The 21,961-nt window shown below is 42.7% G+C and overlaps 1 protein-coding gene across 7 annotated transcripts in view; it reads left to right on the forward strand.

Annotated features, from left to right (window-relative positions):
• The window catches only part of LOC106588837 (adhesion G protein-coupled receptor B2), a 499,757-nt gene that overhangs the window by 316,909 nt on the left and 160,887 nt on the right, over positions 1 to 21,961 (forward strand). For all 7 annotated transcript variants that reach the window (XM_082970202.1, XM_045709852.2, XM_045709853.2 and 4 more), the window contains exons 5-10: positions 1 to 4; positions 155 to 319; positions 16,361 to 16,462; positions 17,830 to 17,936; positions 20,818 to 21,012; positions 21,287 to 21,355. The exon at positions 1 to 4 is cut by the window's left edge and continues 161 nt beyond it. In XM_082970202.1, coding sequence (XP_082826328.1) covers positions 1 to 4; positions 155 to 319; positions 16,361 to 16,462; positions 17,830 to 17,936; positions 20,818 to 21,012; positions 21,287 to 21,355 — 642 coding nt within the window. The remainder of the gene's footprint in view (positions 5 to 154; positions 320 to 16,360; positions 16,463 to 17,829; positions 17,937 to 20,817; positions 21,013 to 21,286; positions 21,356 to 21,961) is intronic.

Consider the following 21,961-nt stretch of genomic DNA (forward strand, 5'->3'; position numbering starts at 1 on the left):
GGTGGTAAGACAAAGATATACACAAACATAGAGAGCAGACAGCCATACTCACAGCACACAACATATATATACAGTATGTGTGTATGTTACGTCATGATACTCATGAATCTATGTCTCCTCCTATCTCCCCCCTCCCTACCCCCTCTCTCTTCAGATGGGGGTAACTGGGGCAGCTGGAACCACTGGAGTCTGTGCAGTAAGACATGTGACTCAGGGTGGCAGCGTCGCTTCCGGATGTGTGAGGGAACAGGGATACAGGGTTACCCCTGTGACGGCTCTGGAGAGGAGGTCCGTTCCTGCAATGACAAGAAGTGCCCCGGTCAGTGTGTGTGTGTGTGTGTGTGTGTGTGTGTGTGTGTGTGTGTGTGTGTGTGTGTGTGTGTGTGTGTGTGTGTGTGTGTGTGTGTGTGTGTGTGTGTGTGTGTGTGTGTGATGGTATGAGACCATGTGATCATTTGCGAAAATATGTTTGGTTTTGTTGAAATGTGTTATGGTGCGTTTGTTTAATTAACTCTGTTATTGAGTGTGTAGGAGTGTGCTTCTAGCTGTGTGTGTGAGTTGAGTTAAGTATTGTTGTAGTATGATTGTGTCTGTAACGACTGTGGAAATGAGGGAATTGACTATAAATGAGGTTCTTCATGTGTCAATCAAACTGCATCACAGCGAGAGAGTAGAATGATTCCCTGTGTTGAACACAGCACTATAGAACAGTCTATTGTCTTCTCTCCTAATCTAATCTCTCTCTCTCTCTCTCTCTCTCTGTCTGTCTCTCTCTCTCTGTCTCTGTCTCTGTCTATCCATTTACTTGCTCCCTCTCTTTCTCACCTTTACTTTTTGTTTGTCCCACTGCATTTCTGTATTTCTCTCCAATCTATCTTTCTACCTGTAGGCCTCTCCATCCCTCACTTCCTCTCTCTGTTGACAGCGTTTTCCATCCCTTTCCTTCCTCTCTCTCGCTCTCTCAATCTCAATAGTCCACCTCCCTTAATACCTTTCTCTCTCACTTTCCCTCCCTCCTTCCTATCTCCCTTTCTCTCTCACCCCCTTTCTCTTTTGCTCTCCACTGACCCTATAATTGACAATATGGCGCATATAGACATGGTCGCTCTGTTCATTGCGCCTAAGCAACTTTGCATTATTATTATTTTTGTTGTTGTTGTTTCTTACAATATTAACTCAGAACGTCCTTTGTAGTATTATATACAGCCAGAAATAACTTTGGGATGTTAGAGCAGCGGTAACTCACCAGCATTTTGACCAGAAATCCAACTTTCCTGAATTGGACCTGTTGTCCTCAGCATATCTGAGGAAAACGTTACCGAAGTTTTATCAACACATTGCCTGTATTGCTCTCCCTTCAGGGACGGCAACAAAGCCCTTTCCGCCCTCCCTTCAACAAATCAGATCGCACCTCCATCCTGTAGGCAAGAGCTCAAACATGAAGTATCCGTGGTAAGGACTGTTCAATGCTGGTCTGACCAAATGGAATCCATGCTTCAAGATTGTTTTGAACATGCAGACCGGGATATGTTGACATATTGACATATACACTGACACGGTGACTGAGTCCATCAGGAAGTATATAGGACATGTTGTTCCCACTGTGACAATTAAAGCATATCCAAACCAAAAACCGTGGATAGATGGGAGCAAACTAAAAGCGCGAACCACCTCATTTAACCATGGAAAGGTGACTGGGAATATGGTCAAGTAATAACAGTCCACTTATGCCCTTTGTAAGGCAATCAAAAGGGCAAAACGTCAGTACAGGAACAAAGTTGAGTCGCAATTTAACAGTTCCAACATGAAACGTACGTGGCAGGGACTCCAGACAATTATGAATTATAAAGGGAAAACCAGCCATATCGCGGACACTGAAGTCTTGCTCCCGGACAAGCGAAACAACTTCTTCGCCTGCTTCGAGGAAAACACAGTGCCACCGATACGGGCCACCATCGCTCATGTGAATTGTGAGCTCTCCGTGACCAACGTGAGTAAGCCTTTTAAGTGCCTTAACCCTCTGAAGGCTGCCGGCCCAGACGGCATCCCTAGCCGCGCCCTCATAGCATGTGCAGACCAGCTGGGTGGACTGTTAACAGACATATTGAATCTCTCCCTATCCCAGTCTGTTGTCCCCACTTGCTTCAAGATGTCCACCAAATAATGTTTATAGAGCTGTTATCTTCCAAATAAACTCTTAAAGACCTGGTAATCTTTTACGTCAATAGCAGTCAATTATTAATCGTCACCTTATTCAGTATCATCTGAACATCGTAAACTCTTGGTTATCTTCCCGAACCCTGGCTAACAAGTTGAATCAGCAATACAAAATGTGGGTTAATTATTTATTTACTAATACCTAAACAATCACACAGAATTACATATACACAGGATGGGTCATACATTGATTACTAATTATGTCATAAAAGAAAACGTCCCTCGCGGACGGAACAGATATGACAGCTGGTTACACGAAGAAAGGGGTTTGGGGTTTGAATGAAATCGCGGGAAGACTGAGGAACAAAGGATTTGGTCTCTGATCGGATCTTGTAAAGCTATGCTGTCGTAAATACAGAACCTTATGCATTCTAAATAACCACCCATTTGGAAAAGGAAAATGCAATAAATATTAATCTGAGCTATGCTTCAATAGGTTGGTCGTAGATGGAAGGCCGTGTTGCCCTTGTCCTTTGAAGAATATGTCTTGTGGTAGAACGGATACGCTGTAGTACTGTCGTCGTGTGGTAGGGCAGATACTTTGTCCGTCCTTTGCTAGCCCACGTTTACAGCTGCTGCTGCTAACTCAACATCTAGGAGGTATCACTTCTTTAGTGATTAAGAGTTCAAAGTTCATACCAAGTTGCCATACTTTGAGCTCACGCTGAAGTTGGCTTAGTTCAGTAGTTTTATATTAGCCCTTTTAACATATGGACTGTCGTCCTCACGTCTTCGGGAACACAAATGTTACATTTTCATAAAGGGCTTATGTAGTAGGGAGAGAAGGGCATGTTTCATAGTTCACAACCAATGTCTGTTCACATGGGTGGGGCCACTGAGTTGAGCCTAGTTCACTTATGAAAACCAATTCTCTCATTTAGAAGCTAAAATTACATTTCATCTGTTCACAAATAGTTTCATATTTAAACATTTAAATTGCACAACAATTCCATGTGAATCTGATAACTATAATGTGCAGACTTTCCAAGATACAGTTTGTCATCCTATCATCAGTAATAATGTCTCAGATGACAACTGATCTGATATCATATTCTTTAAGTACCAACACATCTTTTCAACTGGTTGGATTACAGAAATATGGTTCTGTTCACCACCCTTTTGATTTTACACGACTCTCTATGTTAACAAAGGGCTTTCCAAGATTCACTCTGTAGGGTAGAGACAGGAAGGTTGGAAAGTTATTTATGGGGGTCATAAACCTCACCAACAGGCCAACGTCATGACATTCCCCCCTTGTTAGGTTCAATCTTGCGATTAACCTGCACGTTGCAAACCAACATAAAAATGACCGTCGGTTGTCCTGGTTGTGGGCTATCGTTGTGGTTCACCTCTGGTGGTCGACCCGGGTAGGGTATCTGCAACTGAAGAAGTCTGCTCTAAGGCTGGGCAGTGGATGTCCGGATTGGGATCGTCGTTCCAGACCTGTCGTCTGGTCGTCCAGACTGGAAGATCTGGGCAGTAACTTAGGCAGATGTTAACCTCTTACTGCTAGGGGTTCCGCTAGCGGAACGTTTCCACAACATCCAGTGAAATGGCAGAGCGCAAAATTCAAAAAATGTAAATTGAAATGTTTTACTTTCATACATTCACAAGTGCAATACATCAAATTAAATCTTAACTTCTTGTTAATCTAGCCACCGTGTCAGATTTCAAAAAGGCTTTACGGCAAAAGCAAACCATGCTATTATCTGAGGACAGCACCCCATCAAACAAACACATGACAATCATAATTCAACCGTCCAGGCGTGACACAAAACTCAGAAATAACGATATAATTCATGCCTTACCTTTGAAGATCTTCTTCTGTTGCCACTCCAATATGTCCCATAAACATCATCAATGGTCCTTTTGTTCAATAAATTTGTCGTTATATCTCCAAAATGTACATTTATTTGGCGCGTTTGATTCAGAAAAACACCGGTTCCAACTTGCGCAACATGACTACAAATATCTAATAAATTACCTGTAATCTTAATCCAAACATTTCAAACAACTTTCCTAATACAACTTTAGGTATTTTGTAACGTAAATAATCAATAAAATTTAAGACGGGATAAACTGTGTTCAATACCGGACGAAAACAAAGTGGAGCTAGCTTTCAGGTCGCACGCCCCAACCACAACAGTACGCTAGACTCGACCCTCGTTCTGAACAGCCATACTTCTTCATTACTCAAAAGAAAAACATCAACCAATTTCTAAATACTGTTGACATCCAGTGGAAGCGATAGGAACTGCAAGCAACTGCCTTAGAATCTAGATCCACATCGAAACCCATTGAAAACACTGTCACCTCAACAACAACAAAAAATCCTGGATGGTTTGTCCTCAGGGTTTCGCCTGCCAAATAAGTTCTGTTATACTCACAGACATAATTTTAACAGTTTTAGAAACTTTAGAGTGTTTTCTATCCATATATAATAAGTATATCCATATTCTAGTTACTGGGTAGGATTAGTAACCAGATTAAATCGGGTACATTTTTTTTATCCAGACGTGCAAATGCTGCCCCCTAGCCCTAACAGGTTAACCAATGTTTAGTTGGCTTCAAAGCCCTTTGGAGATAATCGAACAATGTTTGAGAGATGAGCAATATTGTTGTGCCCGAATCAATTAGTGCATGACAATTTAAGCAGTCCTCCAGGACTGTTTCCAGGTATGGGCGTTTAGATTTGTGTTTAGTGGACATATTCCCCACAAAGTGGAGTGGTCGTTTGCAACGACGTGATGTGCCATTTCTGTTCAAGGTGGAAGCAGATCGACTTTTCAGATTTTGAGTGGGCTTGGCTTTAACGAAGAGTTTGACATCTTTCTTCGCAACTTTTGTATCAGAGTCTATAGACAAAGCCCCGTCGGTTTGTTTCTTGATCAAGTTGGCCCTGGATAGGGTCTCGAGTGAGAGCGGGAGAAATTTGAATTTTAACATCCTTGCTATGGGTGTTAATTCCTGCGGACCTGGTGTCCGGTAATTCCCTGTCTAGTCCTTGTGACTTATCTTTTACCCTTTTCTCAAATGTTTCTTGCTTTAGTTCTTCACGTAGTGGAACTCCTGGAGAACATTGGTCTACGTTTTGATTGTCCTTCAACCCTTTGTTACCCTTGTGCTCTGACACATTGTGTGGGTTGGGGGCAGGAACGTAGTGAACAGGTCGATTGTAGCGGTAGTCGTTTCGATGGCGATGTACTTTATAGTTACTTTGACCGCGGTGGTTATTGGATTCGTGGTTTCGTGGTAGAAACCGTTGTTGTGCGTCATCTCTCAACGCTCCAATACCTGATAATGTACCCTCTAACTGGAGTGAGTGCTCCTGGTCAAACTTTAAAACCGAGTGGTCAGGGCTCTTAGCGTTGCGAGCTTTTGATGCCTTAAAAGCTGTGCTTGCAAGCTCTCTGAGTTGTAAGATAGGCGAGCCAACGTGGGCTGCAGGGCCAAAGTAGGTAATGAAGGTGGGATACATGTTCGACAGAAACATTTGTTTGAATGGTAACAGCTCTTCCATTCCTGTTTCAGTGAGTAGGCCAAAGTAAGCTGAACGAAGCCTATGATAGTAAGCTTGTGGGTGTTCGTTACAAGCTTTTTTGACAGTGTTAGCCAGTGAGCTATCATGTTTGCTAGTCGCAGAACCACTGAATTCTAATTTCAAAGCTGTGGTAAGTTTAGCGTACTCATTTAGCATGTGTTGCTGTTGTAGACGAATGAACTTCGTCACATGTCTATTAGACGTTCGCTTCAACAGGTAAACCCTGTCAGAAACCGTAGCGTTCGGTTAAGCATCCAATGCGTCCTCTATGTCAGCTAGGAACGTCTCAGTATCGTTTGGCTGACCTGGAACGGGGTCAAAGGTGGGGAAATTCTTGACGAGTTTGTCAAGGTATTCCACGTCAAGCGGGCGGAGAGGTTTGGCTTCATCCTGTGGGGAAATTGGGGCCGAAAGGCCAAGAGGAAAAGCCAAGCTTTGGCTTTGTTGGCCAAGAGGCGCCATATTACTCAGTGCCGAATGGCCAAGAGGAGAAGACTGAGGGACACTTGAGGGAGGCAATGTCTTAAACCTATCATCTTCACTCCTTTGAGTACAGGTGCCAGTTGCTTGGATGGATAGTCACGCTGTAGAGCATGACCATTCTGGACTTCCTCCAGATGGTACATAAGGGTGGTATTCTGCTTCATTGCAGAGTCCACTTGAGCGCTTAGAGTACTGATTGTGGACATGTGTCTGTCACACTTGCTCCTTTCGGTCTCAAACTTATCTGTCATGGTTTGCAGATAGAGGTTTTGAGTACGGAGCGAGAGATTCAGTGATGAGATTTCTTCCGCTTGCCTAGAAATCAATAATTCCATCTTCATCACCCGAGTTCTCTCATCATTCATTTGGTCAGCGACTTCAATGAGTTCTGCTGATTTGTCATCCAACTTAGTCATTGTGTTCATTAACTGATCATCTTTGGTCTGCAGAATTTGGAGTAGAACATTGTTACTTTGAGCAACGTTCAACAAAACTGCCTGCATGTTATCAAATTGCGCGGTCATATTTGTAACTCAACAGATTTATCTAGTTTGGAGTGGACTACATCGCATTTAGTTTTGGCTAAATCGAGTTGTTCCTGGAGACAACGATTTTGTTGAAGAGTTTGTGTTCGTTCATCGTCATAAGTATTTGCAATTACTTTTAATTGTTCAGATTTCAAACGCAGTTCCTCGACTAGCAGAATGTTTTCATTTCCTGCTTTTGTCAATAGTTGCTCAGTTCTCTCCACCTGTCACCTCATGTTAGCCATATCTTGCACGTGCTTCAGCTGTGCACTGTGGTATTGTACCGATGCCAATCTTTGATGGCGATACATAAGTGCTAAAGTGGAGAGAACTGTCACAAAGCCTGTGATCAATGGTTGATTTTGAAGTGCGTTTGCAATTTCAGCAGTTTTTTTCGCTAATGGCATAATTAGGGTTGGTATCGCTGCTGAAGTCAGAGATCAATCCTTTTTTGGGTGGAGGTTCACTAATTAGCGGAGGAGTGGTGACCACCTCCTTTGACAGCTTGCACATTATTAGAAAAATTTTGAGGAAAAATGTTACTATTTTTTTTCAAAGTTCGGGTTCGGAATTTGTTGGAAGCTGCAAAGACGAGTTTGATCTATTCATAGTCAGTACTGTACCAGTAATGTGGAAGTTGGACATGAATGAATTTGCAAAAGCAAATTGAATTAAATCGGGTACGTTTTTTATCCGGCCGTGAAAATACTGCCCCCTATCCCAAAGAAGTTAACTTATTAAATTGAATGAGACGATGATAATCCATACAATCTCCATTGATTGGATATCATAAGTGTAAACAGTAATTCAAATGTTAGGGTACATACCCCACTAGGTTCACTTTTCCCGAAGCCACGAGGCCGAAGCCACATGGGATTCCCGCTGAAGGCGGGACTTTGTCAGTACTGGGTACTGAATGTGTTCTGCAAAAACCAAATTTGACTGATAGATCGATTTTTACGATAAATCAAACCTGTATAGGCTATTTGGGAATTCAACTTTAATTAACCTGAGAATGTAAGTCTGGCAATTTTACTTATTAGTTAAATTGAATGAGACATCGATATCCGTCTGGATATCGTAAGTAACCACTTGAGTGTCACCTGAATAATTATTCTTGAAGGAAGGTACTGGTGATTCTTCAGAGGTCACTGCTGGCACACGCTGAAATCAAACGGAAGTACACGGGGTGGGACTTCCGTTCCACAAGGCGGAGGAATTCAGAGTGACACAGGAAAAACAAAATGGCTGTTTTCCCTTTGTTAGCTTAGCATCTCGTGCAAGCTAATCCCACTTTGTACCTTTCAGGCATAACATAGGATCCCCTTAGCAAGGGAAAGGTTTTACTTATAACGTATTATGTTCAAACCCTTTTATTTGACAATGTTTTAGCCGGAACGCGCGGCAAACAACGAAATACACCGTGGTCTACTCACGTGGAAACGCGTGAGAGAGAAAGATAATTGTCGCTGGTCAAGCTAATATCTACTCAATTTCAACTGGCTGGCTCTTTGTCCTCGCTGGAGAAATTAATAATGACTGGGCCCTTCACGCGTCTGAAACGCGCGAGGCAGAAATAGCCCTGCGTTTGGCCAAATGCTCTATTTCTCAAATTTCTGTAATTAGCTTTATCAGCCTGGTTCTAGAAATGTATAGCTTACGCTACCCACTGACTATGTCAGAGAACAACACGGAGGCAGTCTCCAGAACACACACGCACCAGCAATAATTATTGTCTACAACACCAATAATGTGTATAATAAACTGGGTGTAGTATGTAATCTGCTTTTCAATTTTATATAGGCTGAATCAGAATGAAAGCGTCATCCTATTTTAGATTCCTCACACGGGGCGTCAATAATGTATGGAATTAACCCAAACGTGCGGCCTAGTTTTATCTTAGATTCCTCACAGGGGGCACCATTAATGTTGTGTCTTTGCCGGATTAAGTGATATGACATACTGTACTATAAAAACAATTGTATGTAATTAATATTACCTGATTAAACTAATCAGGTAAATGTAATTAACTAGAAAGTCGGGGCACCACGAAAGAATGTTTATAGAGCTGTTATCTTCTGAATAAACTCTTAAAGACCTGGTAATCTTTTACGTCAATAGCAGTCAATTATTAATCGTCACCTTATTCAGTCTCATCTGAACATCGTAAACTCATGGTTATCTTCCCGAACCCTGGCTAACAAGTTGAATCAGCAATACAAAATGTGGGTTAATTATTTATTTCCTAATACCTAAACAATCACACAGAATTACATATACACAGGATGGGTCATACATTGATTACTAATTATGTCATAAAAGAAAACGTCCCTAGCGGACGGAACAGATATGACGGCTGGTTACACAAAGAAAGGGGTTTGGGGTTTGAATGAAATCACGGGAAGACTGAGGAACAAAGGATTTGGTCTCTGATCGGATCTTGTAAAGCTATTCTATCTTAAATACAGAATCTTATGCATTCTAAATAACCGCCCATTTGGAAAAGGAAAATGCAAGAAATATTTACTCTGAGCTATGCTTCAATAGGTTGGTCGTAGATGGAAGGCTGTGTTGCCCTTGTCCTTTGAAGAATATGTTTTGTGGTAGAACGGATACGCTGTAGTACTGTCGTCGTGTGGTAGGGCAGATACTTTGTCCGTCCTTTGCTAGCCCACGTTTACAGCTGCTGCTGCTAACTCAACATCTAGGAGGTATCACTTCTTTAGTGATTAAGAGTTCAAAGTTCATACCAAGTTGCCATACTTTGAGCTCACGCTGAAGTTGGCTTAGTTCAGTAGTTTTATATTAGCCCTTTTAGCATATGGACTGTCGTCCTCACGTCCTCGGGAACACAAATGTTACATTTTCGTAAAGGGCTTATGTAGTAGTGAGAGAAGGGCATGTTTCATAGTTCACAACCAATGTCTGTTCACATGGGTGGGGCCACTGAGTTGAGCCTAGTTCACTTAAGAAAACCAAAACTCTCATTTAGAAGCTGAAATTACATTTCATCTGTTCACAAATAGTTTCATATTTAAACATTTATATTGCACAACAATTCCATGTGAATCTGATAACTATGTGCAGACTTTCCAAGATACAGTTTATGTCATCCTATCATCAGTAATAATGTCTCAGATGACAACTGATCTGATATCATATTCTTTAACCTCTTATATCTAGACGTTCCACTAGCGGAACACCTGCTCCAATATCCAATGATAGGCATGGCGCGAATTACAAATTCCTCAAAAATACAAAAACTTCAATTTTTCAAACATATGACTATTTCACAGCATTTTAAAGACAAGACTCTCCTTTATCTAACCACACTGTCCGATTTCAAAAAGGCTTTACAGCGAAAGCAAAACATTAGATTATGTCAGCAGAGTACCAAGCCAGAAATAATCAGACACCCATTTTTCAAGCTAGCATATAATGTCACAAAAACCCAGAAGACAGCTAAATGCAGCACTAACCTTTGATGATCTTCATCAGATGACACACCTAGGACATTATGTTATACAATACATGCATGTTTTGTTCAATCAAGTTCATATTTATATCAAAAACCAGCTTTTTACATTAGCATGTGACGTTCAGAACTAGCATACCCTCCGCAAACTTCCGGAGGAATTTGCTAATAATTTACTAAATTACTCACGATAAACGTTCACAAAAAGCATAACAATTATTTTAAGAATTATAGATACAGAACTCCTCTATGCACTCGATATGTCCGATTTTAAAATAGCTTTTTGGTGAAAGCACATTTTGCAATATTCTAAGTACATAGCCCAGCCATCACGGGCTAGCTATTTAGACACCCGGCAAGTTTAGCACTCACCAATATCAGATTTACTATTATAAAAGTTTGATTACCTTTTGTTGTCTTCGTCAGAATGCACTCCCAGGACTGCCACTTCAATAACAAATGTTGGTTTGGTCCAAAATAATCCATCGTTATATCCGAATAGCGGCGTTTTGTTCATGCGTCCCAGACACTATCCGAAATGGTAAATAAGGGTCGTGCGCATGGCGCAATTCGTGACAAAAAAATTCTAAATATTCCATTACCGTACTTCGAAGCATGTCAACCGCTGTTTAAAATCAATTTTTATGCCATTTTTCTCATAGAAAAGCGATAATATTCCGACCGGGAATCTCCTTTTCGGCAAACAGAGGAAAAAATCACAAAGACGGGGGCGGCCAGGTCATGCGCCTAAGCCCACAGTCCCTTGATCGGCCACTTGAGAAAGGCGATAATGTGTTTCAGCCTGGGGCTGGGATGACGACATTCAGGTTTTTCCCGGGCTCTGAGCGCCCATGGATGACGTAGGAAGTGTCACGTTAGAGCAGAGATCCTTTGTAAAAGATAGAGATGGCAAAGAAGTTCCAGAAATGGTCAGACAGGCCACTTCCTGTAAAGGAATCTCTCAGGTTTTGACCTGCCATTTGAGTTCTGTTATACTCACAGACACCATTCAAACAGTTTTAGAAACTTTAGGGTGTTTTCTATCCATATATAATAAGTATATGCATATTCTAGTTACTGGGTAGGATTAGTAACCAGATTAAATCGGGTACGTTTTTTATCCAGCCGTGAAAATACTGCCCCCTAGCCATAAGAGGTTAAGTACCAACACATCTTTTCAACTGGTTGGATTACAGAAATATGGTTCTGTTCACCACCCTTTTGATGTTACCCGACTCTCTATGTTAACAAAGGGCTTTCCAAGAGTCACTCTGTAGACTAGAGAGAGAGGAAAGGGGGAAAGGTATTTATGGGGGTCATAAACCTCACCAACAGGCCAACGTCATGACACAGTCAATAACACAATTGAAAAAGTCTTTACAGTGTGTGCAAATGTTGTCTTTGAGAGGCTAGTTAATTAAGGATCATAGAGTATATGTGGGTAAGTGTCCTGATATATTTTCCAACTGTCCCGTTATCTGGTTTTAATATCCATTCTAGAATGCCCTTCTAGCCAATCAGAAACAACTATTCAACAATGCTGTGGTATAAATGGACAGACAGACAGACAGACAGACAGACAGACAGACAGACAGACAGACAGACAGACAGACAGACAGACAGACAGACAGACAGACAGACAGACAGACAGACAGACAGACAGACAGACAGACAGACAGACAGACAGACAGACAGACAGACAGAGAGAGAGAGAGAGAGAGAGAGAGAAAGAGAACACCCTACTAGAATCTGAAGTCAAATGTCTGCTGTTTGCTGATGATCTGGTGCTACAGCAGCACATAAATCTTCTGCATAGATTCTGCCAGACCTGGGCCCTGACAGTAAATCTCAGTAAGACCAAAATAATGGTGTTCCAAAAAAGGTCCAGTCTCCTGGACCACAAATACTAATTCCATCTAGACACCGTTGCCCTAGAGCACACAAAAAACGATGCATACCTCAGCCTAAACATCAGCACCACAGGTAACTTCCACAAACCTGTGAACGATCTGAGAGACATGTCAAGAAGGGTGAATATGTGGTCTGTCGTACGGTAATTTGGTAAAAAGCCAATTTGACATTTGCTCAGTACATTGTTTTCACCGAGGAAATGTACGAGTCTGCTGTTAATGATAATGTAGAGGATTTTCCTAAGGTTGCTGTTGACCCATATCCCACGGTAGTTATTGGGGTCAAATTTGTCTCCACTTTTGTGGATTGGGGTGATCAGTCCTTGGTTCCAAATATTGGGGAAGATGCCATAGCTAAAGATGATGTTAAAGAGTTTAAGTATAGCCAATTGGAATTTGTGGTCTGTATATTTTATAATTTCATTGAGGATACCATCAACACCACAGGCCTTTTTGGGTTGGAGGGTTTGTATTTTGTCCTGTAGTTCATTCAATGTAATTGGAGAATCCAGTGGGTTCTGGTAGTCTTTAATAGTTGATTCTAAGATTTGTATTTGATCATGTATATGTCTTTGCTGTTTGTTCTTTGTTATAGGGCCAAAAGGATTGGAGAAGCGGTTTACCCATACATCTCCATTTTGGATAGATCATTCTTCGTGTTGTTTTTTTTCTTCCAATTTTCCCAGAAGTGGTTAGAGTCTATGTATTTTTCAATTACATTGAGCTGATTTCTGACGTGCTGTTCCTTCTTTTTCTGTAGTGTATGTCTGTATTGTTTTAGTGATTCACCATAGTGAAGGCGTAGGCTCAGGTTTTCTGGGTCCCTATGTTTTTGGTTGGACAGGTTTCTCAATTTCTTTCTTAGGTTTTTGCATTCTTCATCAAACCATTTGTCATTGTTGTTCATTTTCTTCGGGTTTCTGTTTGAGATTTTTAGATTTGATAGGGAAGCTGAGAGGTCAAATATACTGTTTAGATGTTACGCTGCCAAGTTCACACCTTCACTATTTTTTCAAGGAAGTTGTCTAAAAGTGATTACATTTGTTGTTGCCTAAATGTTTTTTGGTAGGTTTCCACACTGCATTCCTTCCATCTACAGCATTAATATTATTCAGTTCCTTTGGCTTTGATGCCTTATGATTGAGTATTGCTCTGTTCAAGTAGACTGTGATTTTGCTATGATCTGATAGGGTTGTCAGTGGGCTGACTTAGGTTGCCACAGACTAGTACATGTCCCTGGTGCTGGAAATGATTGATTTCCCCCTCCAGGATGGAGAAGCTGTCTTCATTCAAGTATGGGGATTCTAGTGGGGGGATATAGGTAGCACACAGGAGGGCATTTTTCTCTGTTAAGATCATTTTCTTTTGAATTTCTAGCCAAATGTAAAATGTTCCTGTGTTGATTAATTTAATAGAGTAAGTTAGGTCTGCTCTATACCAAATTAGCATACCCCCTGAGTCCCTTCTCTGTTTCACTCCTGGTAGTTTGGTAGATGGGACTACCAGCTCTCTGTAATCTTGAGGGTAACCAGTTGGTCCGTCTCCTCTATACCATGTTTCTTGTAGGAAGACAATGTCTGTATTTCTTTGATGAAGGCCAGGTTCCTACTCTTTAGGCCAAAGCCAGATGACCTCAGGCCTTGGATATTCCAGGATGAGATAGTGATGGCTTTGTGTTCCATAAAGTGTCCAATGTTGTTGGTCTTGTGAGTCAGGCCAGTAAGTGTGAGCAGAGCCTGCTGAACATCTGGTACATGCCATTAGCTTGGACTAGTGTAAGAGCGGGGGTTGGGCCTGTTTGCCTGCTCATGGCCTGGCGTGTGGCTTCCATGTTGAGGCCTTCTTTGCTGGAGTGGGGGGCATGGGGTGGTTCCGTGACTTGGGGGGAGGGGGGGGGGGGGGTTGATTGGTTGGGGCGGGGGTGTGGATGTGGCTGGTGGTGCTATGGTCTGGATGTAGGTCCTCTTGGCGTTGGTCCTTTATGTGTAGGTCGGGGGGGTCCGGGGGGGGGGTCCCATAGGTCTGGGAGAGTGTCTTGCTGGTCTAGGCAGGGTGTCTATTGATTTGTTGCTCCTGTGTGCAGTGTTGGGTCTGCGTTTGAGGGTGATGTCCTTTAGAGTCCGGGCGAAGGTGGGCACTGCTGCCTTGTATAGGTGGACCTGGTCGTAAAGGCTGTTCAAGTCCAGGGTAGAGTGGTGTGCCTGGTAAACATTTTGTTTTAAGGCACAGTCACGGGAAATACTTCCGTTTACCCGCTGTATGGTAGAAGGGTGGAAGTCTTTTCGTGGTAGCAGGGTGGAGATAACCACTTGTGCGTTGGGGAAAGTAGAAGAAGCTTTTTCAATCACTCCCTTGAGTGATATGGCCACCCTTTCCTGCTGTGCTCTCAGGTCATTTGTGCCTGTGTGTATTATTATGTGGCTGGGTGACCCTGGTCCTCAGACAGAAGGTCTAGGGCGCGCTGGGTGTTTGGACACCAGAGATTAGACACTCTGTGTTTGGGAAAAAGTTTATTTTCTTGTGTATATTTCCCATTTGAGTCCATAAGGAGTACAATATGTGTCTTGTGTATGTCCTCAGTGGGGCTGTTGTCAGGAGGACTATAAGGGTGGCTGACAGGAGAGGTGCTCAGAGGGGGTGAGATCCCCTGGGCTTGGGGTTCTTCATTTGTCTGTTCTGCTGTAATGTTGATGCTATGGTCAGGGTCTGGTGTGGACTGTTCTGCTGTGGTGTCAATACATTTGTCAGGAGCTGAGGTGGGTTGTTCTGCTGGGTTCTCTGCGGGGGTGACCACCTCTCTAATGGGTTGTTTTCTGTCACTCGCCATCCATCTCAACCTCTCCTCCAGCAGTCTGATCCTCTCCTCTAGTGCTCTGTTCTTCTCCTGCTCCTGCTCTTTCTCCTGTTGATGTTGTCTCACCACAGTCCAGAGCGCAGATATGTCTCTCTCCACCTCCAGTTCTCCGGGTCTGGTTGAGGGGGTGTTGTTGAGTTGGACGATTTCTTTCTGCTGACTGGAGTGTGTTCACCTGCTGTTCCAGCTCCACCTGGGTGAATTTATCCTTCATTTCCATGAGGGAGTAGTACTCTGTGCTGGGAGGTTGACTTTTCACTCTCTCTACAGTATCTAGCTCCAGCCTCCTCTCTCTCGCTCTCTCTCCCCCGCTCTCTCTCACTCTCTCTCTTCCTCTCTCTCTCTCACTCTCTCTCTTCTTCTCTCTCACTCTCTACCGCCCTCTCTCTCTCTCGCTCTCTCTCTCTACCGCCCTCTCTCTCTCTTCCTCACTCTCACTCTCTACCGCCCTCTCTCTCTCTTCCTCTCTCTCACTCTCTACCGCCCTCTCTCTCTCTCTCTCTCTCTCTCTCTCTCTCTCTACCATCCCCTCTCACTCTCTCTACCACCCTCTCTCTCTCTCTACCATCCCCTCTCACTCTCTCTACCACCCTCTCTCTCTCTCTCTCTCTCTCTCTCTCTCTCTCTACCTCTCTCTACCACCCTCTCTCTACCTTTCTCTCTCTCTCTCTCTCTCTCTCTCTCTCTCTCTCCTCTCTCTCTCTCTCTCTCTCTCTCTCTCTCTCTCTCTCTCTCTCTCTCTCTCTCTCTCCCTTTCCCTCAGCTCTCAGACAGGGGCGAATTGTTCAAAGCCCTGTTCGCTGTGATTTGTCAGTGTGTCAGCTTCTGCAGCAAACAACACAGTTTACTAAGCATGCCTTTGACTGGGACTCTCTTACCCCTTTTGTGTGTGTGCTTGTGTGTGAGCGTGTGTGTGTGTGTGGTGCTCTGGAAGGCTATAGATTAGATGTCAGACATTGCTGCAGAGCATTCTATCAGAGCCAGTCCTTTGATGGCTCAAAGATCTGCCCAAGATTTTGGAGGGGAACATATATTTAGAATAAAAAAAGGCTTTCTTTTTCACTTCTCCTTTGTTTTTTTCTCTCTCTTCAATCCCCCTCTCCCTCTCGCTCTCCCTCCCCCCACTCTCTATCTCTCTCTCTCTTTCTCTCTCCCTTTCTCTCTCTCTTTCCCTCTCTCTCTGTCTCTCCTCCTTTCTCTCTTTCCCTCTCTCTTTCTCTCACTCTCTCTCTTTCTCTATTCTCCACACTCTGAGATTTGAGAAACGAGAGAGATGGATAAAGATGGATGAATATACTGTGAGTGGGTGTGTCCTATCTAACTCTCCCCGCTCTCTCTTCTGTCTCTCTGCAGCACCTCATGAGATCTGTAGAGACGAGTACCTTGTAGCCATGACCTGGAAAAGTGCCTCGGCTGGAGAAACAGTCTACAACAAGTGTCCGACTAACACCACTGGTAAACCTTATTCTACTATGACAGTACTATACTGTAACTATACTACTATTATAAACAGTGATTATGTAATCTTAGTCAACAACAAGTGTCCGACTAACGCCACTGGTAAACCATGCTACACTTATAGTATAGTACAATTAATAAGCTATAATGTAAGTATACACAGTAGTGATCTAGTCTAACGGCCTACTGCAAGTGTCTGACTAGTACTAGTACTTATCTTTGTCAAGTTTCTTTGGCACTTGTAAGGCCTACAGAGTGCTATATGGCTGACGTAGTGTAATGTGTATGTGTGAAGAATAAATCCAGGTTAATATTGTGTTAATTTAGATTGATGTTCAGAAGCATATGTCAGAGTCATAGCAGGCAGACCCATTCCTCAGGCACTCAGACAGTCCCTATAGCAAGATACTGCCTAACAGATGATGACTTTGAAGTGTGTGTGTTCGTGCATGTGTGTGTGTGTGTGTGTGTGTGTGTGTGTGTGTGTGTGTGTGTGTGTGTGTGTGTGTACATGCAAGCATGTGTTTGGAATCTATTATCCTGCATGAAATGGTTTCCACCAGAGAAAGTAGTTAGTAAGGTGTACCCTGGGGGACAATTTTCAACTTCATCATATATGCAGTTTCTGTAATTCCCTCTCAATAACACAGTTTGGCATTTATTAGGATGACTCATGTACTGGAGGCAGCTCTGCCGGGTAGTCACTAGCTGGTACAGGTACGAGGTCATAAAACCTGCCTCAATAATTGTGTACATATATACTGTATGTGACCTTATAGAGGAGTTGTCAGGTGGATGGTTGACCTCAGCTCTACATGATTTACAATGTTGGAGACTGTATATGTTCAGTAGTATATATCTCAGTCATAGCAGGTGCCTACTCAGACATGGTCCTCAGGCAGTCACTCACTCATCCCTAACAACAACACCCTGCACTGTTAAAAAAAAAAAATCCTGTTGATTTACGATAACTTACTGGCAGCCAGGGGGACAATGTTCAGCCTCACCATATGCTGTTTCTGTTTTTCTCTCTCAATAACTGTGCATACTGTGACCTTGCACAGTGGTTTTGCATTAGATAATGGCAGGTGGTTCGTTGACCTCAGCTCTACGTTATGGATGATTGACTATGTTGGAAAAATGACAATAGCATGTATGTAGTTAATAGATAATATAAAAAATGAACTATTGCTGTCAGGATTTACATCATCACGTTCTCTCGTTCTCATTCACTCTCTCTCTCTCTCTCCCTCTATATATATCTCCCCTCTCTCTCTCTCTCTCCCTCTCCCTCTCCCTCTATATATATCTCCCCTCTCTCTCTCTCTCTCTCTCTCTCTCTCGCTCTCTATCCCTCTCTCTAGGATCTGCTAGTCGTCGTTGCTTGCTGGACGCTAATGGAGTTGCTTACTGGGGTCCTCCGAGCTTCGCCAGATGCGTCTCGATGGAATTCAGATATTTACATTTATCTGTAAGTCCCTTTTTCACGCTCTCTCTATTCACATCTTATGTATTCAAATACAGTTTGTATTGTATTACATGCTCAATGAGCCACCTGTGCCGCAACATTATTGTGAAAGCATTTTAGTAAGCTACTGTAAAACTGAATTAATAGCCCGGGGCGTTTATTTGCTTAAATCACTGAACACAACAGGTGCTTATTAGAGACAGGCTTCTATTTGAGCCAGGTGTCCATTTCATTCATCCACACAAATGTAGCTCATTTGCTTAGTTAATTGCTTAATTTCAGCATTCCCTTCCAGCTGTTAATCAATTTCTTAATTTCCTGCTCTAACGTGTTATCATTTACCCTGACCTACAAAGGCAAAGCGCAGTAACTACAAATTTGGTCAAAAATCTTTGATCTGTTTTAATGGCCAGGTATATTATATGATTAATGTGCTATTTAGTTTCCTGACACAAGACAAAGCTAGTCGATCAGAATATATCATGAAGTACCAGAAATTGCTGTTTGTCTAAACAGAAAAATACTTTGAAGTCAGATTTTGCAATTCATTGTTTTACATAGTTCCTGCACTATGCCTTTGTAGGGCAGTAGACACCGTGTCACATATTTTTGTCTAAGTATGCCTCTATAAAAAAATATATATATAACAACTTTTCCTTGACAGAATAAGTATTCTCATCTTTGTCTGCATTTTCAGCAGTTTTTACTTTCGCCACTAAAGGGCGATCGGACGATTTCTAGGGGTCTCTACTCCCGAAGTTGTTGACTGTTTTTGTGCTTGCCAGTTAGCTAGCAGGCCTCAACTGTTAGCAGCCAATGGTGGTCAGTTTCTTACTGGTGATAAAAACAGATGATTGCCATCGTTTCTTCAAATCATTAGTGAATTACTTCATGCAACAAATCAAACATTAAACCTCAAACAATTCATGGTAATTCATGGTAACCTCATAAATAATTTATTTAGACCCAGCCTTTGTTTGAAACAGGGGTTTATTTTCTGAAATGTGTGCCGTTGCCCGGCTATTAAAAGGGACAGGCAGTTATTTGAGAATCAGCGTTTTACTGTACCTTCTGTTAAGACAGTGGAGGATTGTCTGAAAGTCACCGATATATTTCTAAGCCATCTGTCATAGTCGTCTTAATGATCGGACCAAACTGCAGTGGGTATGTGAAACATCTTCTTGATTTATTAAAGAAAAAATGAACACTGAACAAAAGCACGACAAAAACAGTCCTGTAAGGTACACTGACAATACACGGAGACAACCACCCACAAACACAAGAGAAAATAAACCCACTTAAATATGGCCTCCAATTAGAAGCAACGACAACCAGCTGCTTCTAATTGGAGGTCGTTCCCAAAACTAACATAGAAATAGACTAACTAGAAAACCCACATAGAAATAGAAAACATAGAGCATAAACCAAAAACCCCGAAACACACTAAACAAACACACCCCTGCCACGTCCTGACCAACTACAATAACAAAATGACCCCTTTACTGGTCAGGACGTGACATCATCTGAAATGTACATGTACCTTATGTAGCCATTATTTCTGTGGCTATTTCCAAACTCTGGACATCCTACCTCTTCTAGCCTAGCCTGCAGCATGAATAAACTCAACAGCAAAACAGATCATTAATATACAATTTGTTCTCAAAGACTGACCTGGCCCAGCAACAGAAATAAATTAATGATTTGTCTGCCCGCATCCTACTAGTTTACGCAATAATAGACGTGGGATTGTATTCATAAAGTTTCTTAAGAGTAGGAGTGCTTATAGGATCAGTTTTGCCGATTAAATAATAATGAATAAGATTACATGAACAGGTGGGACCTGATCCTAGATCAGCACTCCTACTCGGAGATGGTTTATAAATACTGGCCCTGATTAACTTTCTATGAAAATGAGTGGCATTGTCACATTGTCACCACTCTCTCTCTTTAATGAGGTATTCCATTTATCCATTGATTAATTAATGCGTTGGTTAATCATTGGCTGACTTCCTGCTGCGTGACCTCTGACCTCCTGTCTCCGTGGCAATAATGGAAGCCAGCAGGGGTAGGGGGTGATAAGATGTGCTGTGATTGGTTGATTTCACTCTTAGCCTAGGGCTGTGCTAACTGCTAACCTTTCATTAGCATGGGGATGTGGTTCATTAGGTTTGATTGCTGTTGTGACTGAGGATTAGCGTTGTGTGTGTGTGTGTGTGTGTGTGTGTGTGTGTGTGTGTGTGTGTGTGTGTGTGTGTGTGTGTGTGTGTGTGTGTGTGTGTGTGTGTGTGTGTGTGTGTGTGTGTGTGTGTGTGTGTGTGTGTGTGTGTGTGTGGATAACAGTCAGTCAAAGTGCCATGCAGCATTGTGAAATACAGTTAGCAACCGATATCTATCCAGTGCATTTATGTCTGCACAAGTCCTTAATAAAGAGAAAGGCTGAGGATTAGGTACTTGACCAAGATGCTGGTCATTCATGTAATTCACTATCTACATACCTACCTACAAGATCTGCTCACCACAAGCAAAAATATAGGAGCAAGTTTTAACTATTGTATTGATCAGAGGTCTCAGATCTTTCTCTACTCTCTACTTCGCCTCCATTTCTCTTTCTCTCTCTCTCTTTTACATGTTATATTTTTGTCATTTATCAAATGCCCTTATCCAGAGCGACTTACAGTAGTGAGTACATACATTTTAATTCTCTGGCATTCTGTTTATACAAGAGACTCTCTCTCTCTCTCTCTCTCTCCCTCTCTCTCTCTCTCTCTCTCTCTCTCTCTCTCTCTCTCTTTCTGTCCTCTCTCCCCCTGCCCCCACCTCCCTCTCCCATCAGTCTCTAACCTGTGTTTCTCTCCCTCCTCTCGTCCTCCCCTGCTGTCTCCAGTTGCGAGAGCATCTTGCGAAGGGTCAGAGGACCTTGGCTGGAGAGGGCATGTCTCAGGTCGTGAGGAATCTCCTGGAGCTCTTACAGAGGAGGAGCTATTACAGCGGTGACCTCCTGTTCTCCACGGAGATTCTCCGAAATGTGACGGACACCTTCAAGAGAGCAACCTACATCCCAGTACCCGACGACGCGCAGGTGGGTGGGGTGGGTGTACATACACACCGACATACACACACATAAACACAAACCTTCAAGAGAGCAACCGACATCCGAGCTCCCGATGACATGCAGATGGGTGGGGAGGACACACATGCACACACACATTGTGCTGGTGGGTGAAGTGGGCTCTATACACACTTACAGGAAGTAACAGACATAAACAAAACAAACACATCCCTACATGTTGCATGCACAATCACACACCTCAGCTCCCCTACAATTCAACCCTCCTCTTCGTCTCTCTCCTCAGAAATTCTTCCAGGTAGTCAGCTATATGTTGGACATGGAAAACCTAGAGAAATGGGAAGACGCTCACCAGGTAGGCTTTTAAACTGTTGTTTTAGTGTGTGTGCGTGTGTGTGTGTGTGCGTCCCTGTCAGAGTGTCTGGCTCTGTCACGGTTGGATGAATTTGATTGCAGTGTTTATGTCATTGTGAGAAGAGTCGTAAAAACACACCTGTTAACCATTCAGGATGGATCATACCCCATACTGTGTGTGTGTGTGTGTGTGTGCCCATATTTTGTTGTTAATAAACAATGCATATGACCCCCTCCTCCATGCCCTTGAGTCAGGCTGGGTTTATTTGCCATCTGTAGTCAGTAAACAATAATGCGTAAACACTGGAGATAATACCCCAAACATACACTGAGTGTGAAAAACATTAGGAACACCTTCCTAATATTGAGTTGCACCCCGATTTGCCCTCAGAACAGCCTCAATTCGTCAGGGCATGGACTCTACAAGGTGGGATGCTGGCCCACGTTGACTCCAATGCTTCCCATAGTTGTCAAGTTTGCTGGATGTATTTTGTGTGGTGGACCATTCTTGATACACACGGGAAACTATTTACTGTGAAAAACCCAGCAGCGTTGCAGTTCTTGACACACTTAAACTGGTGCGCCAGGCATACACTACCATACCCCA

This window comes from Salmo salar, chromosome 27 (assembly GCF_965601325.2).
Source record: "Salmo salar chromosome 27, fSalSal1, whole genome shotgun sequence".
NCBI lineage: Eukaryota > Metazoa > Chordata > Actinopteri > Salmoniformes > Salmonidae > Salmo > Salmo salar.